Here is a 22,933-nt window from a genome sequence, read left to right on the forward strand (position 1 = left end):
ACACCCACACACAGACACACATGCACACACAGAATTAAAAATGAAAAGTAAACCTCTTAAAATTCGGATAAAGTTGTATATACTCAAACATTAACCATGTTAAGAAATCAACATGAAGAAGTTATTTTCTCTATTATCAACACTACAGGGTTGATTTTAAGAATTGTAAGAATTAAAGAGAAACCAAAAAAAGTAAAAAGACTGAAATTTTCAGACTTGTTCTGTTAGCTATTTTTCTACTCTAATTGGGATGAAAATATTGCAACTTAATTTACCTCTGAAATTTATTTTATGAGTCACTGCTATGGTGACTCTCACTATTCAAAGAATAGATAGAACTACACAAACTTCCCTCTAGTGATCTTATTGTCTTCTGTCATGTCATGAGACTTTTTTTTAATGTGTACTGAATCCAAGCATTATGCACACCGGCTATGCTTGTGGCAGGGATGTTTCGGCCTCTTTGAAGCTAATTTTGTGAGTGTGTACCTTTTCCAGCTTCTTCAATGACTTGCCTCACTGCTTTCTTTAGACTGTTTGCCCGAAGCATTATTTCCTGGGGCTTCATGGCTTTCTGGGAGGAGGGTTTTGCAATGTCATTCACGAGCTGGTCCTTGCTTTCACCCAATGACTCTTCACTGGAGGACTCCACAGCATCTTCTTCAGGGATTGCAGGGCTGACTCCCAGGGGAACCCGACTGGCCTGCGTGTCTGCATGCAGGGCTTGTAGCAGCTGTTCAAGCTTCTCATTTAGCACTGAACACTAAGAAAGCCAACAAAAAACGTCAACTAGTGACTAGAAAATAAACAAATAGCAACAACAGTGATGAGGAAGAGATTCAAATACATTAGACCGGCAGACATAATATACGATGTATTTTTATGTAAGATAAATCTTGTACGTTCTTAATCACTGGAGAGGAAAACATCAACATTCAAGTAGCTCTGGTCTTTTCTTCTGTACATGTTTTGAGTGGAGAATACATTAATTTTTCAACTTAACGAAGACAGAAAATGACCTTTACATGAGTAGGACATCAACCAGCAAGGCTCAGGAAACACAGCCCCAGAAGGGGGCAGAAGAAGGAGAGGAGCAATGTGGAATGGTGGCTTCTAGACATGACATAGAGTTACACACATGAACTCAGCATCTGTGGTTACCTGCACAAAGCCTGCAGAAGATCAACACTTAAACGTTCCAGCATTGAGGAGAGGGGGGCTCTGGAGGCCCCACCCCTGGGCTAAGGAGCTACTGGCAGCTAATGACTGTGTGGGGAGGGAGAGCCAGTTTCCTTTAGGACTTGTGGCCATTGATGGATTTCATGCCCAGGGGACGACCTCACACCCATGTCCACATGAGCAGCACTAACTGAACTCAGCATGATTTAAAAAAAAAAATTATGAAAGGAGAAGATGAAATGGAAAGGAGATGTGGGGCTCTGAGAGTCATAAGGAGTGGATAAGATGCAGTGGGGGGGGGGGATAAAATTTTCAAAGACTAAACAAAAATTTAAAGGAAAGAAGTTTATTTCCATTTTCTTTTTTTTTCTTTCACTCAACCCACTAGCATGAATTTAAGGGGAAGAAATCCTTCCCAAGCCAAAACTATCCAAGCCTTATGTAAAAAGGCCCTCTAGTGAACTTTAAAAGTAAAGACGCTAGCTTGTAAAGTCAGTATGGTATTCTTAGCACCAGACAGCCCATAACGGGGGGGGGGGGGAATCTGTAAAAGCATGAAAAAAAAGTCATGAAAGAAACAGAACTTTGAAGGAGTCACGGACTGGCATCTAGAGAATGGAGGACCCAAGCTGGGAGGTAGCTGGGCCACCAAATCTTGTCTGACATGGGAAGCCAGGCCTCACCCAATGGGACCACTGGCCCCATGGCATCCTCTGTCAGACTGACTGCATGTCTCTTCACGATGTCAGTCACTGAGAAATGGGATCTGAATCATAAAAATTTCGTTTTCTGAATACTCTCCAACAATGCAGCTTTAGTGCATGTTAAAGGCTAACCACAAATTAGAAGGTGTTTTTGTAAATCCCCATAACTGATGAAAATCATTTTTTCTCTTTAGATATTTTGGCAAGAGCACACCACAGCAATCTTTAAAAACACAGCACAAAACTCATTATGTCAATATACATCTTCCATGCCCTTACTTTATTGGCCACGGCTTCCGCTACTACTGTATTTTCCAGTGCTTTGTCCTGTGCCTTCTCCACTTTGGCAACGAAGTCCTTCACCGTTTCACAGAGTATCCTTTGAGGAAGAGAAATGGCCCAGTTTAGTCAGTGTGCTCTCATGCACAAACGTATTTATAAGTAAGTTACTCAAAGTACTTGAGATCGTTTTTTTACATAAGACCACACTTGCATCTCTGTCGATGTATCTTGGATACATTTAGGACTTCCTAAGTGAAAAGTGGACATGCAAATAAGTCTCATTCTCCATACTTATCGAAAGACTGCACTGGACCATTCTTGAATGCTTAAGTGAGCCTTATGAAGAATACTTTCAGATCCCCTAAAAATAGTCTCTTCCATGACTTAGATCATTTTCTTCATGTAGAAGAAACAGGCACAAGTTCTCCACTATCTACAGTGTCCACTGATCTACTAGTCAGCAAACGGACATCTTGATAGCACACTGCTCCTGAAGAGGAGGAATGAGGAAGCGTATTGCTACCAACCCAGACACTCGAATTCAGTTACGTTCTCTGTAAACCCATCCATTCCCCCCTCCCTTAAGATAACCAATACAATAACACACAAGCCTAACCCAATTGAGATCTCATTAGTGTCAGCAATATACGGTTTACTTGTTTGTCAAATATCTACTGGGGCCAGGGGTAGAATAGGTGGGTTGAACCCAGGACAAGAGAGGCGCTGAGAGTGTTGAGGCCTGAGAAATATGAAATGTATACATTTCTGTAAGCCAAACAATCCATCAGATAAACACAAGCCAGCCAGTAGCTCTGCCCAGTGTGCTACCCATCTCTCTCTATGTCAACCACAGTGGCTCACTGCCGGGAGCCGTTTCCCCCTTTCTGTTGTTCAGTGCTGTTTCCGGTTCTGTGTGGCTACATCCTCAAAAGCAGTTGTTACTGCAATTGCACGTCTGTTATCAGGGAACTTGCTCATCAGGACTTACTCTGTGTTTCTCCTTCATTACAAATGAAGTATTAATAAATCAAACTCTGCACTTTCCCACTCGGTTTTCTGCTCTCTCTGTGATCTTCTGCTACATCCTTTCCTTCCTGCATAATATCGATATATTCGCTGAGAGGAATCTTAAAAATGCATTCCATCACCTAGGAGTTGAAAATTTCAGCCGGCTCCATCCCCTTCCCCTAGCTGACCCTCTCCTGATGAGAGTATAGGATACCTGAAAGCAAATTCGAAATTCCACATCTGGGATAGTAACAACATTACGAAGCCTTGGCTCCCTGTATGGGATTAACTTAGCTAAAATCTGATAACTTTGAACTAAAATATAATTATGTAATTTAAACATGCTGAGAAATGTCATTTTGAAGAATCTCGTTATTTTCTTTTTGGAGATGTAAACAGTTAGAAAGTAGAAATGTGTGGGAGTTGAATAATAAATTTATGATGAGCTAGGATTTCCATGTTATAACTAATCATTGATACTTTCCAAATAGACATTTAAACTCTAAATACTTTTTCCACTTTGCTGACAAGAGCCTTTCAAAATTAGCAGCAAAATATACGCCCCTGAATAGACTCCATGCAGATGCTAATGTGACTAAAAAAAAAAAATCAAGTTCAAATTATTATATTTAATTCTCTAAGTTACTTCACACATTTTTCTAAGGAAAACCACCGGAAATGGTGTCACGGCCAGGAGCACCCTTCCCTTTCATGTCCTCCCATAACTAAACACTTTCTTCACTTCAGCCCCGCAACTCACTTGGCAGATGATAAGATCACTGCCTGTTCATCAGAATTCAGGATTTTCGTAAGGTGATTCGAAACAGAGTCTTCATAAATTGTCATCTGAAAAAGAAAACCCTTAGACTATATGATTGCTGTTGGTGTCTATACAACCCAGTTATGGCTGCTTTAGAAATGTGCTGTTCATACACATACAAACTCGGGGCAGAGGCTGTCATGAAAGGTGGGGGAGGGGGCAAATGTCATGAAAAGGGGGTCATTATGCAAAAAGTGCGGGATTCGTTATGCAAAAGAAAACTTCCCCTGACTCCCATTTTCAGGTTCTGGAGTTCTTTACACTTCTAGAAAATCAAATTAAAATTCTATTAATTTTTTAAAAAAATCTAAATGAATTATATATAAATATAGTATGACTATATGAAACATTATTTAAAATGAATACAGTAAAAGCCAGACTAGGGCAATCAAAATATGGATGAAAATCTAGAAATCCAAGTAGAATAACCTCATGGTTGACATTCAGTTTCATCACAAACCTAGAAAATACAACCTGAAACCACACACAGGATGGCTAAAATGCAAACAGCAGCAATCGGGAACCTGATGGCAATATGAAGCTTTCCTCCATAAAAACTGTAGTTCCTAGGAAGCTACTGGACATTGTCTGTTAAAGCTGGACACGGGCAGACCTGACATTGGAGGACCCAGAAACTCAAGTTCTACATAGACACCCAAAGAAACAGATGTGTGTTCAAAAGACATGGAGTAGATGGGATGTTCACACGGTGTTGAATGAAGTGTATTTGCTCCATGGAAATACTACAGGACACTGGGAAGGAGAGAGTCACAATTATGCCACCGCACAGGTGAGTCTGACAAGCTTAAGGCTGGGTAGAAGGAACCAGAGCAAAAGGCACACAAAATGATCTCCATTTTATATTCTATTTTTCTATTCTCCTAAACCAGACAGCATTAGTGTAGGCTGTGGTCTGGACAGCGGTCATCCATGAGAAATGTGTGGGGTGTGCAGAAATGGTGTTTTGTGATGTGGGTGTCAGTTACAGAAGTTCTGCCTAATTTGTGAAAGTGTCCCAAGTTATACATCTAAGATATGCACACTTTTCTGCCTATATTACACTTCAGTTAAAAAAAAAAAGGCTTTTTTAAAATTCAGTAAAGCCATACAATCTGGTAACCAAAAAATTGTATCGGTAGATACTCCTCTCCAGACAATGAAACTCACTACATTCCCCAATGTCCCCATTTCTCTTAACATCCTATTGAAAGAACACATCTTCCTGATACATAAAAATATGCACAGTATTTAAGCACCCTCATGTAGTCTTCTGACCAGTATTTTCTTCAAGTGCATTCCATGTCATAAGCCAGAATTTTCCAGTAGGAATGATGGTCCCACTCAAACTGTTCCTTAGCCTTGCTCAGACATCTTCTGGCTCTTATTTGCCCATTATCATCAGTTCACTCAGAAATAATGGAAGTTTCAGTAAACATTTTCCTCCACAATGCCATTCTGACTGGCATCTTCTCCAAGAAATCTCATTTTAAATTTATAGTCAAGTCCACTTCACCACCTTCAAATGCAGACCACACCTGGAAAAGCCACAACACCGCTGTAGCCACAGGTCTCCCTAGTTGCACTATATTGCCCTGACCCTCTAATCGCCTGATGTGAATACAAAATCTGTGTCTTTAAAGATCAGGACAGTGGAAACCCATCGTTTAAAAATGCAAAATAGAGCGATATTCTTCCTCTTATTCTCGTCACTGCAGAGTTGGATATTATATGACATGGTAGTGATGCTATGAGTAAGTACATTCATTAGTTTATTAATTACTGTCATTTGATTAATGCCACTTGAAACCTGTATTTATTTGTTCATTAAAGATAGTCAAAGACCAAAAAAAAATATATTCAAAGACAAAAATATACCTCTTACTGAGGACAAAAATAATCTTTACATCCAAGAACAAAATTTATAGATTCCACATTTTAATCTACTACAGTGTCACTTAACAGAGACATGACTTCCTTGTTTTGGGGGAAAAATTAGCATTAATGAAAAGTGCTACTGAGAAGACTAGCTTCTAGAAAAATAGCCATGATGGGTATAGTCAGATAGAATACTAGAGTTGAAAGTTTTGCTGTAAATTAAACAGTAAATACATTAACCTCAACAGTGGTGGCCTGGCTGTACATCATTTCTGTCTTCCATTTCATATGGTTTACTATTTTTGCATGTTTTAGAGCGTTTTCACTGCTTTCATATCTGAAAAATACATTCATTTTCTGAAGGGATGTCCCGTGTTTCTGTTTGCCATGTCTTGCCTTAGTTTTGACAACATAATAATTTTCTCAAGGGCAAAACAAAGATTTAGGCTCTAAAGATGTGAATTTTCCTAGAGGGAAAAAACACACCGTTGTAGATCAAAAAGTCTTAATGAGTCAGAGATAATCTCCTGGAAGGCCAGACTGCTTTAAATTTCCACTGCTCTGAGGTTTAAATCTATCTGAAAATTTTAGACATTAGTGGTCTGTAACAGGGATAGAAGGAATTGGGCAGTGTTTCTTCCTTTGCTTGCTCAGCATCAGCAAGCTTAACATGGGTTTGCTGTCTGTTCAAAGAGCAGGCAAACTAGCAGAGAGAGATTGCATGAATTTCCACCTGGAGTGCTAGGAAGTGGGTGGGAGGGGTTTAATGGAGCTGGATTAACACCTGCTCATCAAGCAGATGCTCATGACCCATGCAGAAGATGAGTGAACACTCACTCAGAAGGCTGCTATCTGCTGGCCTTCTGGGTCATGAGAACCGGACCTCACATGCCTGGTGCTTTACATACATCTGCACCATTAAATCCTCACAGCACTGTGGTCCATGTTACAGACGAAGTGGTAAGGTTCATGGAGTTCAGTGATTTAGGGTTCATGGTCATAGAAGGACTCTAAGCTTGATCCTCAGGATTCTTTACTCTGGGAGAGAAGACTGGAGGCAGTCAGGGACACCATCAAACAAGCATGTCACCACAGCCATCTCCCCTGTTCCCAGGATACCCCATTTCAAATGGTCGGTAGATAAAAGATTAGTCTTACATAAAATCCTTCAGATGCTTCTGGGGGTTGAGGAAGTAGAGATGCCTTCGCTGGCAATTTGAGTTCATACGTCATTATACTCCACCTGATAAGAGAAAATCCTCTGATGTAAAATATCTTAAAATTGTAATAAACTATTTCCATCTCCTATACATACATATATACATATATTTGTGGCCTACATTTTATTCTATCTTAAACCAAGGATGGGATAGAAACAAAGCTGCGATGATCCCATAAAACACTGGGTTTGATTTCCACATTCCACCGTTTCTCCAGTTAGCAGCATCCAAACATTCCAACACCAGGTCACAGCAGGAAAATCTGCTCATCCCATGACTTATTACCCTTTAAAAAAATCTATTTTTGTATGCTCATCTGTGCTTTATATACATGTATTTCTGTGTGGGGCTGTCAGAAGCCCTGGAACTGGAGTTACAGTTTGTGAGCTGCCATCTGGGTGCTGGGAATTGAACTCAGGTCCTCTGCAAGAGCAGCCAGTGTTCTCAACAGATGAGTCATCTCTCCGGCCCCAATTTAGTACTCTTGATGCAATACATTCTAACTTTTTCTTTTCTCTTCTACTTTCTAAATAAGGCTCATTGTAAAGTGCTAACTAAATAATATGCTACTAACGAGTCACAACCCTAAGTTCTAAAATAATGTCTTTTCATATTACCTATGAAAATAAGCCATTACACATTCGCCAATTGCTTCTGGAAAAAGGACATATGAGTGTGTGTGTGAGTGTGTGAGTGTGAGAGAGAAACGGGTTGAAAATGAGATAAACACTTCTTACTTTGAGAAAGGGTAATATAAACATATGATGGAAGGAAATTAGTTATAGAAATAACACTTGATTCAAGAAAAATGCATTCCAATTATTACTAAGTAATTAATAAGTATTATTAATTAATAATTCCAAATGTTAGAACATTTGAAAAAGTAATCAATGGAATAATTCCAGATTAATATTTAAAATAATTCCAAATTTGGGGAGAATAAGGGGCTAGGATCTTATTACAATCTAACAATATGAGAGAGAAAGTTTTTTTATAGATACAACACATTATAAAAGCAGTATTATACAACACATGAATTGTATAAAAAGCATACCTACAGGCAATTCCTAAACTAGTGGATCATACATTAGTAGATCCTAGTGTATCATTCGGACTAATGAGACTAAGTCTTTGCATAAAAACCCAAATTTCCAGAAACTTCCCCAACAGGCATGTTATTTAGATGGTGTGAACTAACCCATTACTTGTAGCTAGTATTCAACTCTCAACATGAAAACAAATAAGGGTTGGGGAGCTGTATCCATGGCTACAGCACCTGCTGGGAAATCGTGAAGACTAGACTTCAGATCCTCAGAACCTACATAAATGCTGGGTGGGAGTGCTGCCTTGCCCATAGTTCCAACCTAAGAAGACTGGAGCTAGCTAGCAAGAGTAGCCATCTCAGCCTGCTCTGGGTTTACATGGGAGACCCTCCCTCAATGAACAAGATGGAAGAACTATCGAGGATGATTTCCAATATCAACCTCAGGCCTCCTATGTGCATACACACACGCAATAAAAAACCATAATAGATAAATTATATAATTTCCCACCCATCCATGCAACAGATATATATGCTAAACATCTCCAAGTGAAAAGCAGAGGCTGGATCCACAAGAGTGAACAGGCTTCTTAATGAAGTACACATGCTAGCACGGAGACTAGAAAGGACATCCGAAACCAAGCGAGAGGAAACAGCAACCAGAACTGTAAAAGCCAAGCTACTTGTAGCTGAACTACTTCTCTAGTCAAAAGACAAGGGGTGGGAAAGGATTCCACCCAAAACCACCACCTTCCAAGCTGCATCTCCCTCCTGGACAGGGAATTCTGAGGGAAGAGGGAGAGGTGGCAGCAAGAGAAGAAAGCGTGGGGTCGAGGTGTGCATTAGCACTGGCTACAAGATGCCCTGGGCTTCTCTGGAGTCTGTGCTGGGAGGGACAGACCGGATCTGACTGGGAATCCGAGCCTGGACTCTGTTAACTCACCAGCCCCCCTGCTTATTGGCTATGTGACTTTGATCATCTCAAGAACAGAGATGACAATATGAGCTCATTGGTACTGTAGGGATAGCAGCATAAAATGAGTACAACAGAATGAGTTATTCCTACTCCCGCTGTCTCCACAAGTTGGTGTCTGAACTTTGTAAAATAGTCATAATGATGCTTTTATGAACCATGTCACAAGATAGCTCCAAAGATCAAATAAATACTATTGGGAAGCCTAAATGACATGGAATATTACATTGACTTTTCACCCCTATTTTAATGGGGATAGGATCTCCTGTTTTTCACAGACAGTAAACTCACAAGAAAACAAAAATGATTCTAACGACGATCTTCACCTTTGCTGTGTTGGTGCTGGCACGACAGGGTGCCATCTCTCAGCTAACCACTTGGGGGAGTGAATTTCTAGAGAGCTTTTCCAAGGCAGCATCAGGACTGCCCTTTTAATCGGTCTCCAAAAGAAGCATTTAAAATACTGTGTGTGGGGCTGGTAAGATGGCTCAGCAAGTAAAGATGCTGGCATGGAGACAGACAGCATGAATTAGATCCACAAGATCCACAGGGTTCAAGGAGAGAGCCAGCCCCGAAAAGACCTCCTCATTCTCGATGTGGCAAATGCAGGAACATGCACATAATTAAATATTTTTAAAAATCTTTAGAAAATACTCTGTGTTGCTTAGTAAGCAAAGCATAGAACCATTTAGGAATTTCTTTCAAGCTCTCTCTCTCTCTCTCTCTCTCTCTCTCTCTCTCTCTCTCTCTCTCTCCGATTTTATTTCATTCAAATCCTTCTTTCCCTTCAGTTTTATTAAAATAAAAACTGCCAATACTATGTATTTATGATATACAATTGTTGATATACAGAGGTCACCACAACACCTGAGCTAGATAACCAACCCACCACCACACTGTTATTCTTTCTGCTTCTCTGTGTGCATACATGAAGTGTGAGTGTGTGCATGCTCATGTCTATGAGTTCAAGCATGCATGGGCCACAGCCTGTGCACAGTGATCTGGGGACAGTTCAGTATGTTGGTCCCATTTTCTACCTGTTTTGAAACTGGGTCTTCTGTTCACAGCTGAATATGCCGGGCCAGCGTAGCTTCTGGGACCACTCCTGTGCCTTCCTCCCAATTCTTCACTCAGCTTTGCATGGGTTCCCACCCTGCTCCACCTCCCTCCTTTCCTTCCTTCCTTTCTAACCTCCAGACTTTCAAGGGTTAGAAATTCGGAATCTAGTTCCAGTCCAAATTATAAATCATTATGGTCCAAGTAAGTGAGTGTCACCTTCATGGAATTTTGGATAAATAAGGATAAGGTTCTACCATCCAGCTCTATTTTTCAGTATGTTGTCAGCAAAGGGATCAAGCATTACAACATTAAGTGTGACAGACAAGGTTACCGTGCTGAGGTTATCGCTCATCTTAGGATAATTGTTTTCAGGAAGAGTTCCACAGATGGCTAATCCTATCAAAGTTGTTTTGATTCATGCGAGCTCAAGTCGGTTGATATTTTGATATTTGTCTTGTGCTCTGGGGGGTGGGGTAATTACGGCTTACTGAATCTTCTTGTTCCCTAAACCCAAATTCTAAATGCCTTTACTGTAGCAGTCAGGCTACAAACACTGTGATTTCTGTTTTATGCATGATGATTCTAGGGTTGGAGGAGAGAGAAGGGGAGGGGAATTCAAGGACAGTGTAAACACATGACAAGTCCTTCACCTTCAGGTGTTTTTCAAATAATTCCCTCTGTCTCTGTCAGTCTCCCCCCACCCCTCTCTTTCTATTTCTCTCCCCCCAACCACCACCACCCAGGGCAAGCACCCTACCACTGCACTATATCCCAGCCTGGGCAAGACTCTTTGATCTTTTTACTACCCAATTATTTGAATTAACTCAGAGGAGACCCTGAAGCAAACTGAAGTTGACAATGCTTTTCTTAGGTTCTGAAACCCAAGGTCTTACTCTTCCATTCATCAGAAGCTCTAGCTGCAAAGTGAACTTCTTAGCTCTGACTTGAACACTGATTAAAAGTGACCGGCATCCCAGTCAAACAGTACACTTTTATACTCCCGGCACTCAGGGATGATGAGACAGGAGATCTCAAGTTTGAGGTCTGGCTGAGCTATGTAGTGAGGCCTATCCTCAAACCACAACAAAATGCAGATTAGTAACTCCATAATCATTTACATTTAAAATAATGAATTCACTGGAACCATTTTTTTCAGTTTTTTTTCATTCATTCATTCATTCATTCATTCAAAAGCATCTTTTATTGAGTGTCTACTTTGTGCAGGCTCCATTCAGGACCTCAGTGATCAACGAACAATACCTGGAAGTCTGGACTTTCAGACTTACAGTTAGTGGAACTGAAAGCATCAAGTAAGTTGAGGCTGGCATTTTCCGAAGGCAAATTTCTTTTACCTGTCCAACATTTTGGTACTGGCTCGTTCCAGCTTTTCTAGAATCTGAGGAAGCTGGGTGTCATCGTCATAGGAGCCTCCCCAGCCAAGAACTCGAGCAAGGTCATTGCCCGTCCCCAGAGGCAATACCCCAACCTGGCACTGCAAAAGAATGCAACGTGAGACTTTGAGAGAAATTGGAAAACAAGAACCTTGGGTTCAAGGCTAGCATAAGATACACAACAAGCTCCATTCACACACCCCAGTGAACACTTGCCTGTTTGTTCAAGTTCAGTTTATCAATTTCTGACAAAACCCAGCCTACACTTCCATCTCCTCCACAGACAAGAATCCGGAAGTTGTCAAACTTTTGAAATAACCTTAACCTGAAAGTAAAACATGTATTTTTTAGTGTAAGTACATAAAAAAAACCACTTTCTCCAACTACTATTCATATTATATTCATTAATATCCACATTCATATTAAATATAAAATGTTAACTTGAGTGCAATAGTTAAGAAACTTTTGAATAAAAAGCGTTATAAGCAGAAACAGGGATAAAGTAGAAGGAAGGGGAAATAGAGGAGGAGAAAAACAAAAGTGAGGTACAACCAGAAAACTGACAACTGAAGGTAAAGTAGAAGTGGCATTTCAGGACACGTCATTTCCTGAGGAATTACAAACCAAGGGAGGGGGACACGGAGGCTGTAACTAAGGACGCTGCTATCCCTTGACAATGCATGGCTCTCAGCATCCCATTCTCCTTGTATCAGTCCTTCCTTTCACTTCTGTCTCCCTTCCCGTCACTCTGTCCCTTGGTAAACCTCAGGTCCTGTGCAACAATCCCATAGGATGCTTAGAGATTTAGAGAATAAAGAGCTCCTTCGTGAGAAGACACAGTATCACCTCCACAGAGAAAAAAAACACACACACACACACACAGGCACCGACAGGGAGTGAAGTATCCCAAGGCCTACTCCCCTCAGTGAAAATGCCAGGTGGTTTACATTCATTTTTGGACTTTAAGTTATACAACACCACAGAAAGCTCAAAGGACAGCCAACAAAAGTCCCTTATCATTATCTGAAGTCAGCCTGAAATCCTTCAGGAACTGCCCTGCGGTGCTAGACAGAACCCCCTTTGGTTAAAGTCACTGACTGTATGTATTGATATAAGTCAACACTAGTTTTCCAAGAAGATAATTCTCTAATATTACTGTGTACTTTACATCTATACAAGTTTGTATCTCCTAAAGCTAAGTATTTGTTTGATGCGAGATACACACTTAAAACATTTTCATACATGTTTTAGAATTTGGAAGTCTTGATAATAAGTTTGGAATGGATATGATGAAGCTGACTAACACCAGAAAGGTTGTGTTAAATGTGAATTAGAGAGCACATCTTTAATCCCAGTGCTGAGGAGTGAGAGACAGGTTCACTCCCTGTGAGGTCAGCCTAGTCTACATACAGCTCCAGGTCAGCTGGGGCCTCATAGTCCTGTCGCAAAAACAACAAAACAAACAACAACTACAAACAATTAGAACTCAAAGCCAGAGCCATAGCTTAACAATGATAGGTTCAATGACCAGCACCATGCAGAAAGAACTATACAAAAACAAAACCTGACAAAGCTTAATGAAGGAAGGAGGGAGAGCAACAAAGAGACGCCCAGTGGAAACTGTCATTTTCTAGGGTTTTTAAATTTGTTTGCTTTGTTTTGAGACAGGGTTTCTCTATGTAGCCCTAGCTGTCCTAGAACTTGCTTTATAGACCAGGCCTGACTAGAACTCAGAGATCCACCTGCCTCTGCCTCCTGAGTGCTGGGATTAAAGGTGAGCACCACCGTTGCCCAGCTTGGAAACAGTGATTTTCATGGGGAGAAGGGCCAGACACACCTCATGCTATTAGAACCATATTTTACTCAAGTAAGATTTATCATTAATGAATTACCCTAAGTGAGGCCCTCCATTCATTAAATCAAACACCTGAGCCGGGTTGAGCAACTGTTTAAAGCGACGAAGGAACTTTACTCCCTGGTTATCTCCACTTTTAGAATTCACGAACACCAAGAGAGGGCTGACGCAGAATGAAAAAGTTGCTCTACAGAAACCTGAAAAACAAACCCAGGAAAAGGTTAGTATGTACATTTTTCTCTCTTAAATTATAAACAGACATTTAGAAAAAGAAATGGGCAAAAATAAGGAGCCTTCCTTATCGATGGCACATCATTATAATCTAATCCCCCAAAGGGACTAAGGTTACTATTTGCATCCTAGCAATATAAAACTCAAATTTTAGAACATGCTCGGCAGTGAAAAATCACACCAAAGAAATAAAAACCTCAATCACAGAGTACTTGAAATGGACCACCAACCTTACCAATAAGTAAATCTAAAGCCGGACGCTGATGGCTCACACCTTTAATCCCAGCACTCAGGAGGCAGAGGCAGGTGGCTCTCTTGTGAGTTTCAGGCCAGCCTGGTCTATACAGTGAGTTCCAGGACAGCCAGGGCTGTTACACTGTCTGGAAAAAAAAATCTAGGCTATGGGTTCCCAGTTGTCAAATAATCCATGTTCATACTCTGTATTTTACAATATTCCAATTGTTCTTTGAAGAGGCCTGAGAAAATACTTTAAAGTTTATAGAAAACAAAAGAGATGTCCAGGGCAGGGAGAACTGTCAAGAGCTCATCCTCTAAACTTTACATCCACACGTGCAATTATATCAGAAGTCTGTGCCTGAAGCACGGCCGAGTCTGCAACAACAAACTGCAAAAGGCCATTTGTAACGCAGTTCGTGCTAAAGGAAGCAATGAAAGCTCTATTCCAAAAGCAGAGATGTTAGAAAGTCTCCTCGGCACCTACACTTAGGCCTTGTCAGACTCTAGAAACAGCAAATGCATTTAGAGGACTACAAAGTCCTGCAAGGAAATTACGGGAGAGCAAATTTTAATAGTAGCCCATGCTAATGGACAGTTTCAATTATGGTGAGAGAACACACACAAATTAACCTTTTAGTATTTCAGTACAAAATAATAATAATCTTTCATCCAATGGGATGCAAAAAAAATCTAAAAGTCTTATATATGGTGATCGGGCTAATGTGTTCATGACTGCACAACAACTTTCATTTCAAAATAGTCATCTGGGAGGGGATGTGGCTCAGTGGTTGGACACATGCCGAGCTCTTTAAGATCCTGGGTTTTATCCCCAGCATCACAAAAATTAGTATTAGCTAAAAAATAACTATAGCTTCCAGAATTTATAAAAACGGACCAGAATTACAGTTTATTTATCACAGGACATTAAGTCAATATTAAATATGCAGAAATACACATACTTACACTACTGCTACGTACCATCAGAATCTGTGCTATTTAGTGCAATCGGAGGTATGATAGACACTTTACACTGGCCAAGTGGACAGACGGGATGGTATAGATCTTTGCAGGCGGTGTGTACCTAACAACAAACAAAGAGACCTTTAAGAATCATAAAAAACGGTAAATCGATGCCTTTCCGTGTTATAAACTAAATCTACAGACCTGCTCCTTCAGGATCAATACTGTCATAAAACGATCAGTGGTTAATAAACCACTATAGGCGCATTTACACTGTTAACGTTAGGCTGGTCTGAGCAGTCTACTCCTGTGTTTGTCTAAAATAAGTAATGCGTATTTGGTGAATGCCTGGTAAAGGAAAGGAGGAAGAGATGAAGGAGCTTGGCTACTCACAGTGTGTCTTCCTTGAGAGTCTTTCGAACGTGTCAGCTAGTCAAGCAGACATTCCATAAACACTTATTTAATAAGGCTTTATGTAATTGGTTCTTTAAGAATGAGAGTTGACTAAGTCAAACTTTTCAGGAAGATAACTAAAATTTAACAGAGATTTTCATTCTCCTAATGACCTATTTGGGGACAATTATTAATTCTAATAATAGCACAGATGTATTTTAGAAAAAATAGTGAACACAGATAGTTTTATGTTTGTTGTTTGGAGACAGGGTTTCTCTGTGTAGCTTTGGAGCCTATCCTGGCCCTCACTCTATAAACCAGGCTGACCTCGGGCTCAGGGATCTACCTGCCTCTGGCTCCCAAATGCTGGGATTAAAGGTGTGCGCCTCCACCACTTGGCCAGATAGTTTTAAAATAACGGATGTATGAGAATCGTGGAAAAACACAGAAAGGGATCTGTGACAAGGCTGCCTGAGAAAAGCAGGGCTAAAGTACACAGGCACTATCCTTTAAATTACACGATGGAGTACCAGGGTGGTGGAACTTCAGGTTTTGGTGGGGTTTGGTTCTCATTTGCTTTGTTTGGCCCTTTGGAACGAGATGACAGTAGCAAGCACTGGGTAGCCTCCAGTATAATCTCACCATCTAAAGGCAAAAGAGCCAGCACACCAACAGTGGCTAGTGTAGAAAGTATCAGACCAAAAGAGCTGTCACAAGGGAATGGTGACAGAAACCAGTACGTGTAGCCGACATAGAATAGGGCGGGAATAATTAGGGTGAAGAGTTAAGTTTGCCAGGAAACAAAATGGGAAGAAAGACATTCCAGAATGCCGCCATGTGTCACCTGTGACAGCCATCCCATTCTCTGGGATTCTTTGAAGTGCAGAATGCACTCTTAAGTACAGAGGTTAGGGGTGTACTGAGACGGAGGAGACACTTGTTACAGTCTGCACCTTATAATGCTATGTTAGCTCTTTTAAACCTGACACACACTAGGAGTATCTTGGAACGAGGACATCAGTTGAGATGTTGCAGGCAAGCCTGTGGGGCATCCTCCTGACTGATGATTGATGTGGGAGGGCCCACCCCCACCCCCACCCCCACCCCACTATGGGAAGTGCCACCCTGGGCTGGTGGTCCTGAGTTGTATAAGAAAACAGACTGAGCAAGCCAGGGGAGCATGCAGCACTGCCCTGTGGAATCTGCTTCATCCTCCCCCTCCACCTCCTCCTCTTTCGTTTTTTGTGTTTGAGACAGGGTTTCTCTGTAGCTTCAGAGGCTGTCCTGGCACTCGCTCTGTAGACCAGACTGGCCTTGAACTCACAGAGATGCGCCTGCCTCTGCCTCCCAAAGTACTCAGATTAAAGGCGTGCTCCACCACCGCCTGCCACGGTTCCCCTCTTAAGTTACTACCCTGGCTTCCATCAATGATGGGCTGTGATAGGACCTTAATCCAAATAAACCCTTTCCGCCTCACCTTCATTTTGGTTGTGCTGTCTTTATCACAGCAACAGAAAGCTAATGAAAACCAAAGTGAAATAAAGGAAAGAGCAGTTTATAAGAAAGAATGTTGAAAAGAACCACAGCACCAGGACAAAAGGAATCACATTTAATTTTAAAGCTGGAAGGAGGCACAGGTCACTATCAGACCTGACTAAGACGCTGTAGGACCTGCTCTGCTCGGAAGTCAGTCTCATTAATTATACAATCAGCTCACCAGACTCCTGTCCTTTCTATGCTGTCTGCTGAGCTGCTTCTCGAGTAACAAAAGCAGTAGGGTTTCCACATCTTAAAATAGGGGGTGGGGGGGTTACTTCCAAATTTAAAACAACAACATTAAAAAGACTACCAGACTCAAAATACCACCGAGCAAATCTATCCTGGTGAAAGGCAGTCACTTCTGTGGCAGGACAGCAAGGCCAACACTAAGCCGAATTACCTACAGCTGCCTGACCCAGCACTGTCTACAGGGCCACTTCCTCACACTGACGGTTCTCATTCAGTCAGAAACCGTGTCCCCATAACATTTGACAGAAACGAGACATGAAATACGACAGAAATGAGAATCAATTCCTTGATTCACATGCAAACTTTAAAAAACGTATTTATTTCTATAACACTCATATAATTCCAGTCATTCCAGCGTACTGAGTTTGGTATTATGTCAGAGGACAGACACAGGACTGCAGCAAAATTACATTTCAGAGATCATCAATAAGCTAGTAGCACCTTGTGGCATGGCTTTCTGAGGGCACTGTGTAGTTTAAGGGGCGTTGTGCTGAAAATCATAGACTACAGTGTGATGACATTAATACAGAAAAACAATAAGCTATGAGAAGGGGATCCCGTGACACAAGAAATATCTGAACATAAGCAACTACCGTAAATGGGCCATTTGAAAAAAGACCACACACACACACACACACACACACACAACACACAACACACACACACACACACACACACACGCCCAATCACATTAGAGGGAATACACTTTAAAAACATAATGAGTAAACCATTATACCAAAAAGGGGTGTGTGCGCAACCAGGGTCTCCTTTCCCAGAAATTACTTGCTTTGCCTCTGGACCATACAAAAGACCAAGTCAGGGAAAGATGCTAACTTGAAGGTATAGAGTAATTCTAAGTCCTTACCATTGTTTTACACCAAAGGCATTTCCAATCTTGCAGGCGGAGAACGCTGCCACATGTTTTGTCACAGACTGCACACTTGGCACTCACGGGCAAGTTGCCTTCAAGCCATTGGTGAGGCATGGCGACCTATGGACCGGAAGAAAGGGTGGTCAGAGCAAAGGCTGAGAACGCCATCCTAGCCCTGCAGAAGAAGGGGAATGGCTTCTTACTCTACAGCCTCCATCACGTGTATGTTCAGAGTCCTTCACTCATTTTATCCACATTTACAGACCATCTATCACGCCTGAGTCCTAACTGTATACAAAGAGAAGACAAGGGCTCACCCTTTGAGATTCAGCACAAATCTAACTGAGGAGAAAGGCATGCAAAGATTTAGGAAACAGTGGTCTCTAAGGGTTTCACATGCAAGATACAATGGAGTCCGGGTTAGAGGGGGAACTGATGAGTGGAAGCCCAGAATCTGCAAACGGAACATCTCAGCTAAGCTTTAAAGACTTTTTGAGTTTGTCAGATAAAGGTCTTTAACACAGCCCAGCTAAGGAGCAAGCACTCCCAAGTCTTTCTTAGGACTGCCCTACAAAGAAATGAGGAATGCTATGAAGTAATTAATTAAAAATCAAAACTCACAATCAACTAACATTTGCACTTTAGGCTAGATAACCCACATTCCCACTTAACTCTCTGTCACTGTGCTCTGCAGCAGCAGGACATGAGAGGAGGTGCCGGGGAAGGGGGCGGAGCCACAGCAGCTTACACCATCCTCATCCTCTATGATATCCTTCCCGATGGAGGCCAGCGTGGTCCATTTGCAGTTATTGGTTGCCCTCACCGCACATCTTTTGTGAGCCTTGAACTTACACACTAAAAAAAAAAAAGAGTCATAAAGAGTGAAGGGTTTTCAAGGGAAGGAAGTTACAACATGAAATTTTTAAAGGCAGAATGGAAAAAGGCAGGAGGAAAACAAGTTTCAAAGAAAAGGTGTGGGCTCCAGAAGTGGTAACGGAAATCTTAAAATGTAATGTTTTTATTTGTGAAGCAGTTAAGATGTAATATAATAGATTGCTGCTAGGAAGATAAAATCAATAAAAACAAAAGAATTGGTACTTCAGAAGAGAAAAGCACGGACATGCGAACACACTCAAAATAATCCAGTAACACGAGTACTTGTAAAATAGCACTTCTCTATCGAGGTATGGATTCCCCTATCTGAGAAAATTCATTGAGGCATATATTTCTGATATTTGCATTGTTGTTTATTTATATTAGTAGTCTGAAACTGCCGTAAGGAAACCATCCAGAAGTGTTTTAAAGTTCAAGTACATTAAGAAAACAATCAGGCAGCTTGGGAAACAGTCACAAAGAATGGCAAAGCGGTAAGTGAACTAGAGCTGGGCCTGTGGCACACACCTTTGATCCCAGCACCTAAGAGCTGGAGGAGGTAGCTGGCTATGAGTTCAAGGCCAGTCTGGAATATAGTAACTTCCATGCAAGGACATAGAAGATGGTAAAAATTACATAATTCCTCATTACTTCAAAACCTTGCCATTAAAAATGAAACAGCTCATTTAAAACAAACATCATACTTTGTAATAAAGTGTTTCATGCCAGTTACCTTGTTTTTTGTTTTGCTTTGTTGGTCTTTTTTGTTCTTATTCTTTTTTTTTTTTAATTTCTGCAGCTGAGGACCAAACCCAGGGCCTGCTGCTCTACCACTGATCTAAATCCCCAACTCTCTAAAGTGCTTCATGCAAGCTTTTGTAACAAGTAATAATGACAAGCCAGACTGTTGCTATGGTCACCAAGAAATGCAAGTGACTCTTCTGCACCTATATTTTGTTAGGTGGCAACTGAATTTCTTCAGAGAGGGATGAAAAACAACAAGTTCCCTGACCAACAATATTGCTATCTAAAACCACGAAACTTCACAAATACTGTGGTAAAATGATGACTTTTATTCCGATATTTAATCTTTACCATGCTGGGTCCTCCTAAATATTGAACAGTAGTTAAGTACCCATTTTTGTATATTTGATATTGATTTCTTTAAAATTACCATTTGAACTTGTTTGTTCAGATACTATTTAAAAATTGTGAAGGGCAATTTCTCCCTGGGATTATACTTAACATTCTTAATTAAATTAGGAAATTATGAAAAGTGTTAATTTTTAATAGTGATTGACTTCTGTTTACATGTATTAAACCCAGCCAGCATCTGGACCGGCAGGAGAGGAAGGGGACAAGTGCAAAGCTCCATCCCCACCCCCATGTGGACTTAGGTAAATGGCTGGCACCAGGATAATCACAGATTTTATCATCTGAAATCCATTAGGAGTGGATTCCATCACTACTTTAACTTGAGCCCTAATAACACATGCTCAAAATTACTTAAGATGTGATTGCATTTGAGAATCAGCAAATGGTATCCATTCTATGCATGTTCCAAAAACTGTACCCAACACTCCATTCTTCACACTGAAGAGGCATGAGCTTTCCCCTGCTAGCTACTGACAGATTTGCCTTTGGTACTCAGGATCCTAAATTAAGTAATAACTCACACATATTATAATTAAGACTCCAGCATTAAAAACAGAGAGAGAGAGAGAGAGAGAGAGAGAGAGAGAGAGAGAGAGACTGACTAGCACGAGGATGAGATAAATGTGCATTGCCTGCCTAATGCACACGACAGTCTGGGTTCAATCCCCAGTGTTGTGCAAAGGGAACTAGCAATATGATGCCCATTTAAATGAAGCATAAGTAAAGGAAAATATTTCAAATAATGCAATATAAATAACATAATCATCAGGAATTCTGCCAACGAGTATGACCTGTTCTCCAGTCATTTAGAACAAAGAACACTTGAATGCTATCAAGCTCAAGGGATTTTTTAGACAGTAGTAGTTTCTTCTAGAGAACACTGAATTTTGATGTGTGCTTCCTTTCAAATAATTTCTGTCGAGCACCAGTATTTCCCACATTAGTTCCATGTGTGTAGAGCCCAACAATGAAATAGAAAAAAATTTAAATTTTGATTTAAACACATCTCCCAGGCCCTGTCCCCACCAAGGAAAGTGTTTTCTGCAATGTGTCTGTCTGCTTTTTTCTTGATGGTGCAGTACCCAGGACCAGGAGTCTATGGCACTTTGGCTGTTGGTAGAGCACAAATGCACAATGTTACAGTACCTTCACAGGACAGGCCGTGGGAGGTAACACCGGAGAGGCTCTCTCTGCACACGTTACAGAAGGTGGGCCGGGCATGGGAGCAGGCGTACCAGTTATGCATCCCTGAGAAATGTTCCACATTAAACTGGGCCACCTAGAAAAGTTAGACAGAGTTGCCAAACAGGAGACCAAGGCTAGAGACTCATGACTGTCTGCAATGTGCATGCCATAGTGAGGACCAAGCTTTCAATCCATCACTCTGGACAGCAAAGCACTTGAAGACAAAACAAGATCTACTTTACACAAGTTCTAATGAGCCTTCCCACAATTCCTCCTGCACAGACTAGCTCTGGCTCTGTGGCTGCTCTCATGCTGTAAGGACACAAAACAGTAGATGGCACGTTACCTCATAGGGTTCTCTGCTCTGTACTGACTTCAGAGAGCTGATCCAGTCTTCCATCTCCTTCCTGTTCTCAGCACAAAGCATCAGCCTTCTGAATGGAGTGATTATCTGAAACAGACAATTCAATCTAGTGATTATTAATAACCAACATGAGGGGTTTTACAAAGCCTGGCCTCTAACAAGGCTGTTTCATCTCTTCAGGGTCTTCATTTCCTTGATGAAGAAGAAGAGGTCTCTGTAACACGGAGGAGTTTCATTCTGTGTCACAGAATGTGTTCCAGGGAAGGACGCTATTCGGGAGTCTGCTTGTCTCTTGACTTTGTAGCTACTAATAAGGCTTTTTAGCTCTTTCTAAAGACAATTCCCACAAATACACAAGCATTCTTACTGCATGTAATGCATCTTCAAGCCTGGTTTTAAATACTTCAAAGTCATTTGAAATGACACCCAGCTTTCAATATGGAAAGGAGTTTTAAATTAAAAATGTATTAAATTCCATAACTGACGTACTATGGTATTTCCACTACCTGGGTGAATAAGATTCGTATGAAGGGTTTCCCCTCTCACTGTGCAGAAATTAATTGTATACCGTTTTAGTTAGAGCAAAGTGTACAGCATAAAAATCCTTGATGAAAGAAAATAATTGTGACTTTCATCTTTTTCATGACACTGAGAAAAAGCAAATTAATTGTATTAAGAACCTTAAAATAAGTGGGATGCAAAACTACAGCTGTTTTAGCACCAAACGTGCTTCCAAACAAGCTTCTAACTGAACTCTGCTTATCAATGTAGTATCGTGGATGCTGCCTGGAGTCACTGAAACCTACACCCTCACTGCAAAGAAGGGTCCATTTATGTACTTATGGCACAGCAGAAAAATGCTGCGTTCTGCCCAAGAAGTTATTTTCAAATAATATATTAGAGACTTATTTTTTTACAACAAACATAAAAACTGCCCAAGTCCAATCTCTTGGACTAATTAACTAAACATTTTCCTATACATACAGCAGATATCATGAGTGATTATGAAGAAATAATCGCCTATAAGGAAAAAAAAGGGGGACCATTCGTTAAAGACGGAACCAGTGTACTTCACCACCACCGATCTAAACAAGTACGTCTACAGTGCAAACAACAGAGAAATGAACCCATCTGAGCCACTCACCAGTCATTGCAGCCTCACTTGTGTCTAGACTACAGTGTCTTCCAGAAGCCCAGAAGCTTTCACTACTTCTGACAGGCATTTGCACTTAAATAGAGCCAGCCCACAGTCACATGGCACCGGGGCACCAACTGCTCTGCTGTGCTCTGCTCTGTGCAGTTGTTAATTGCACATGAAATCGAAGACAGCCTCACTTTTGCGTGTTCTTGTTTTAAACGACCTTCTTTGGGTAAAGCTTATTAGCAGTTGGTCATTCCTCTTCCTGAATAAATAGTTAATGCAAAGAGCAATGCCTCTCTCGTTACTTGGAAGCCAAATGGATGCTTT

At 41.0% G+C, this 22,933-nt stretch overlaps 1 protein-coding gene across 3 annotated transcripts in view; it reads right to left on the bottom strand.

Moving 5' to 3' along the window:
• Dgkh (diacylglycerol kinase eta) overlaps nt 1–22,933 on the bottom strand; it is a 164,264-nt gene that overhangs the window by 35,922 nt on the left and 105,409 nt on the right. For 2 of the 3 annotated variants that reach the window (XM_027390077.2, XM_027390079.2), the window contains exons 5-16: nt 21,448–21,552; nt 21,063–21,195; nt 18,637–18,743; nt 17,883–18,008; nt 14,855–14,957; nt 13,446–13,605; nt 11,770–11,878; nt 11,515–11,654; nt 7,027–7,111; nt 3,934–4,019; nt 2,163–2,262; nt 490–763 (exon numbers count right to left, since the gene is read on the bottom strand). In XM_027390077.2, the coding sequence (XP_027245878.1) occupies nt 490–763; nt 2,163–2,262; nt 3,934–4,019; nt 7,027–7,111; nt 11,515–11,654; nt 11,770–11,878; nt 13,446–13,605; nt 14,855–14,957; nt 17,883–18,008; nt 18,637–18,743; nt 21,063–21,195; nt 21,448–21,552 (1,528 nt within the window). Of the gene's footprint in view, nt 1–489; nt 764–2,162; nt 2,263–3,933; nt 4,020–7,026; nt 7,112–11,514; nt 11,655–11,769; nt 11,879–13,445; nt 13,606–14,854; nt 14,958–17,882; nt 18,009–18,636; nt 18,744–21,062; nt 21,196–21,447; nt 21,553–22,933 lie in introns of those variants that run through there. The other variant, XM_027390081.2, reaches the window with a different exon arrangement.

This window comes from Cricetulus griseus (genome assembly GCF_003668045.3).
Source record: "Cricetulus griseus strain 17A/GY chromosome 1 unlocalized genomic scaffold, alternate assembly CriGri-PICRH-1.0 chr1_1, whole genome shotgun sequence".
Lineage (NCBI taxonomy): Eukaryota > Metazoa > Chordata > Mammalia > Rodentia > Cricetidae > Cricetulus > Cricetulus griseus.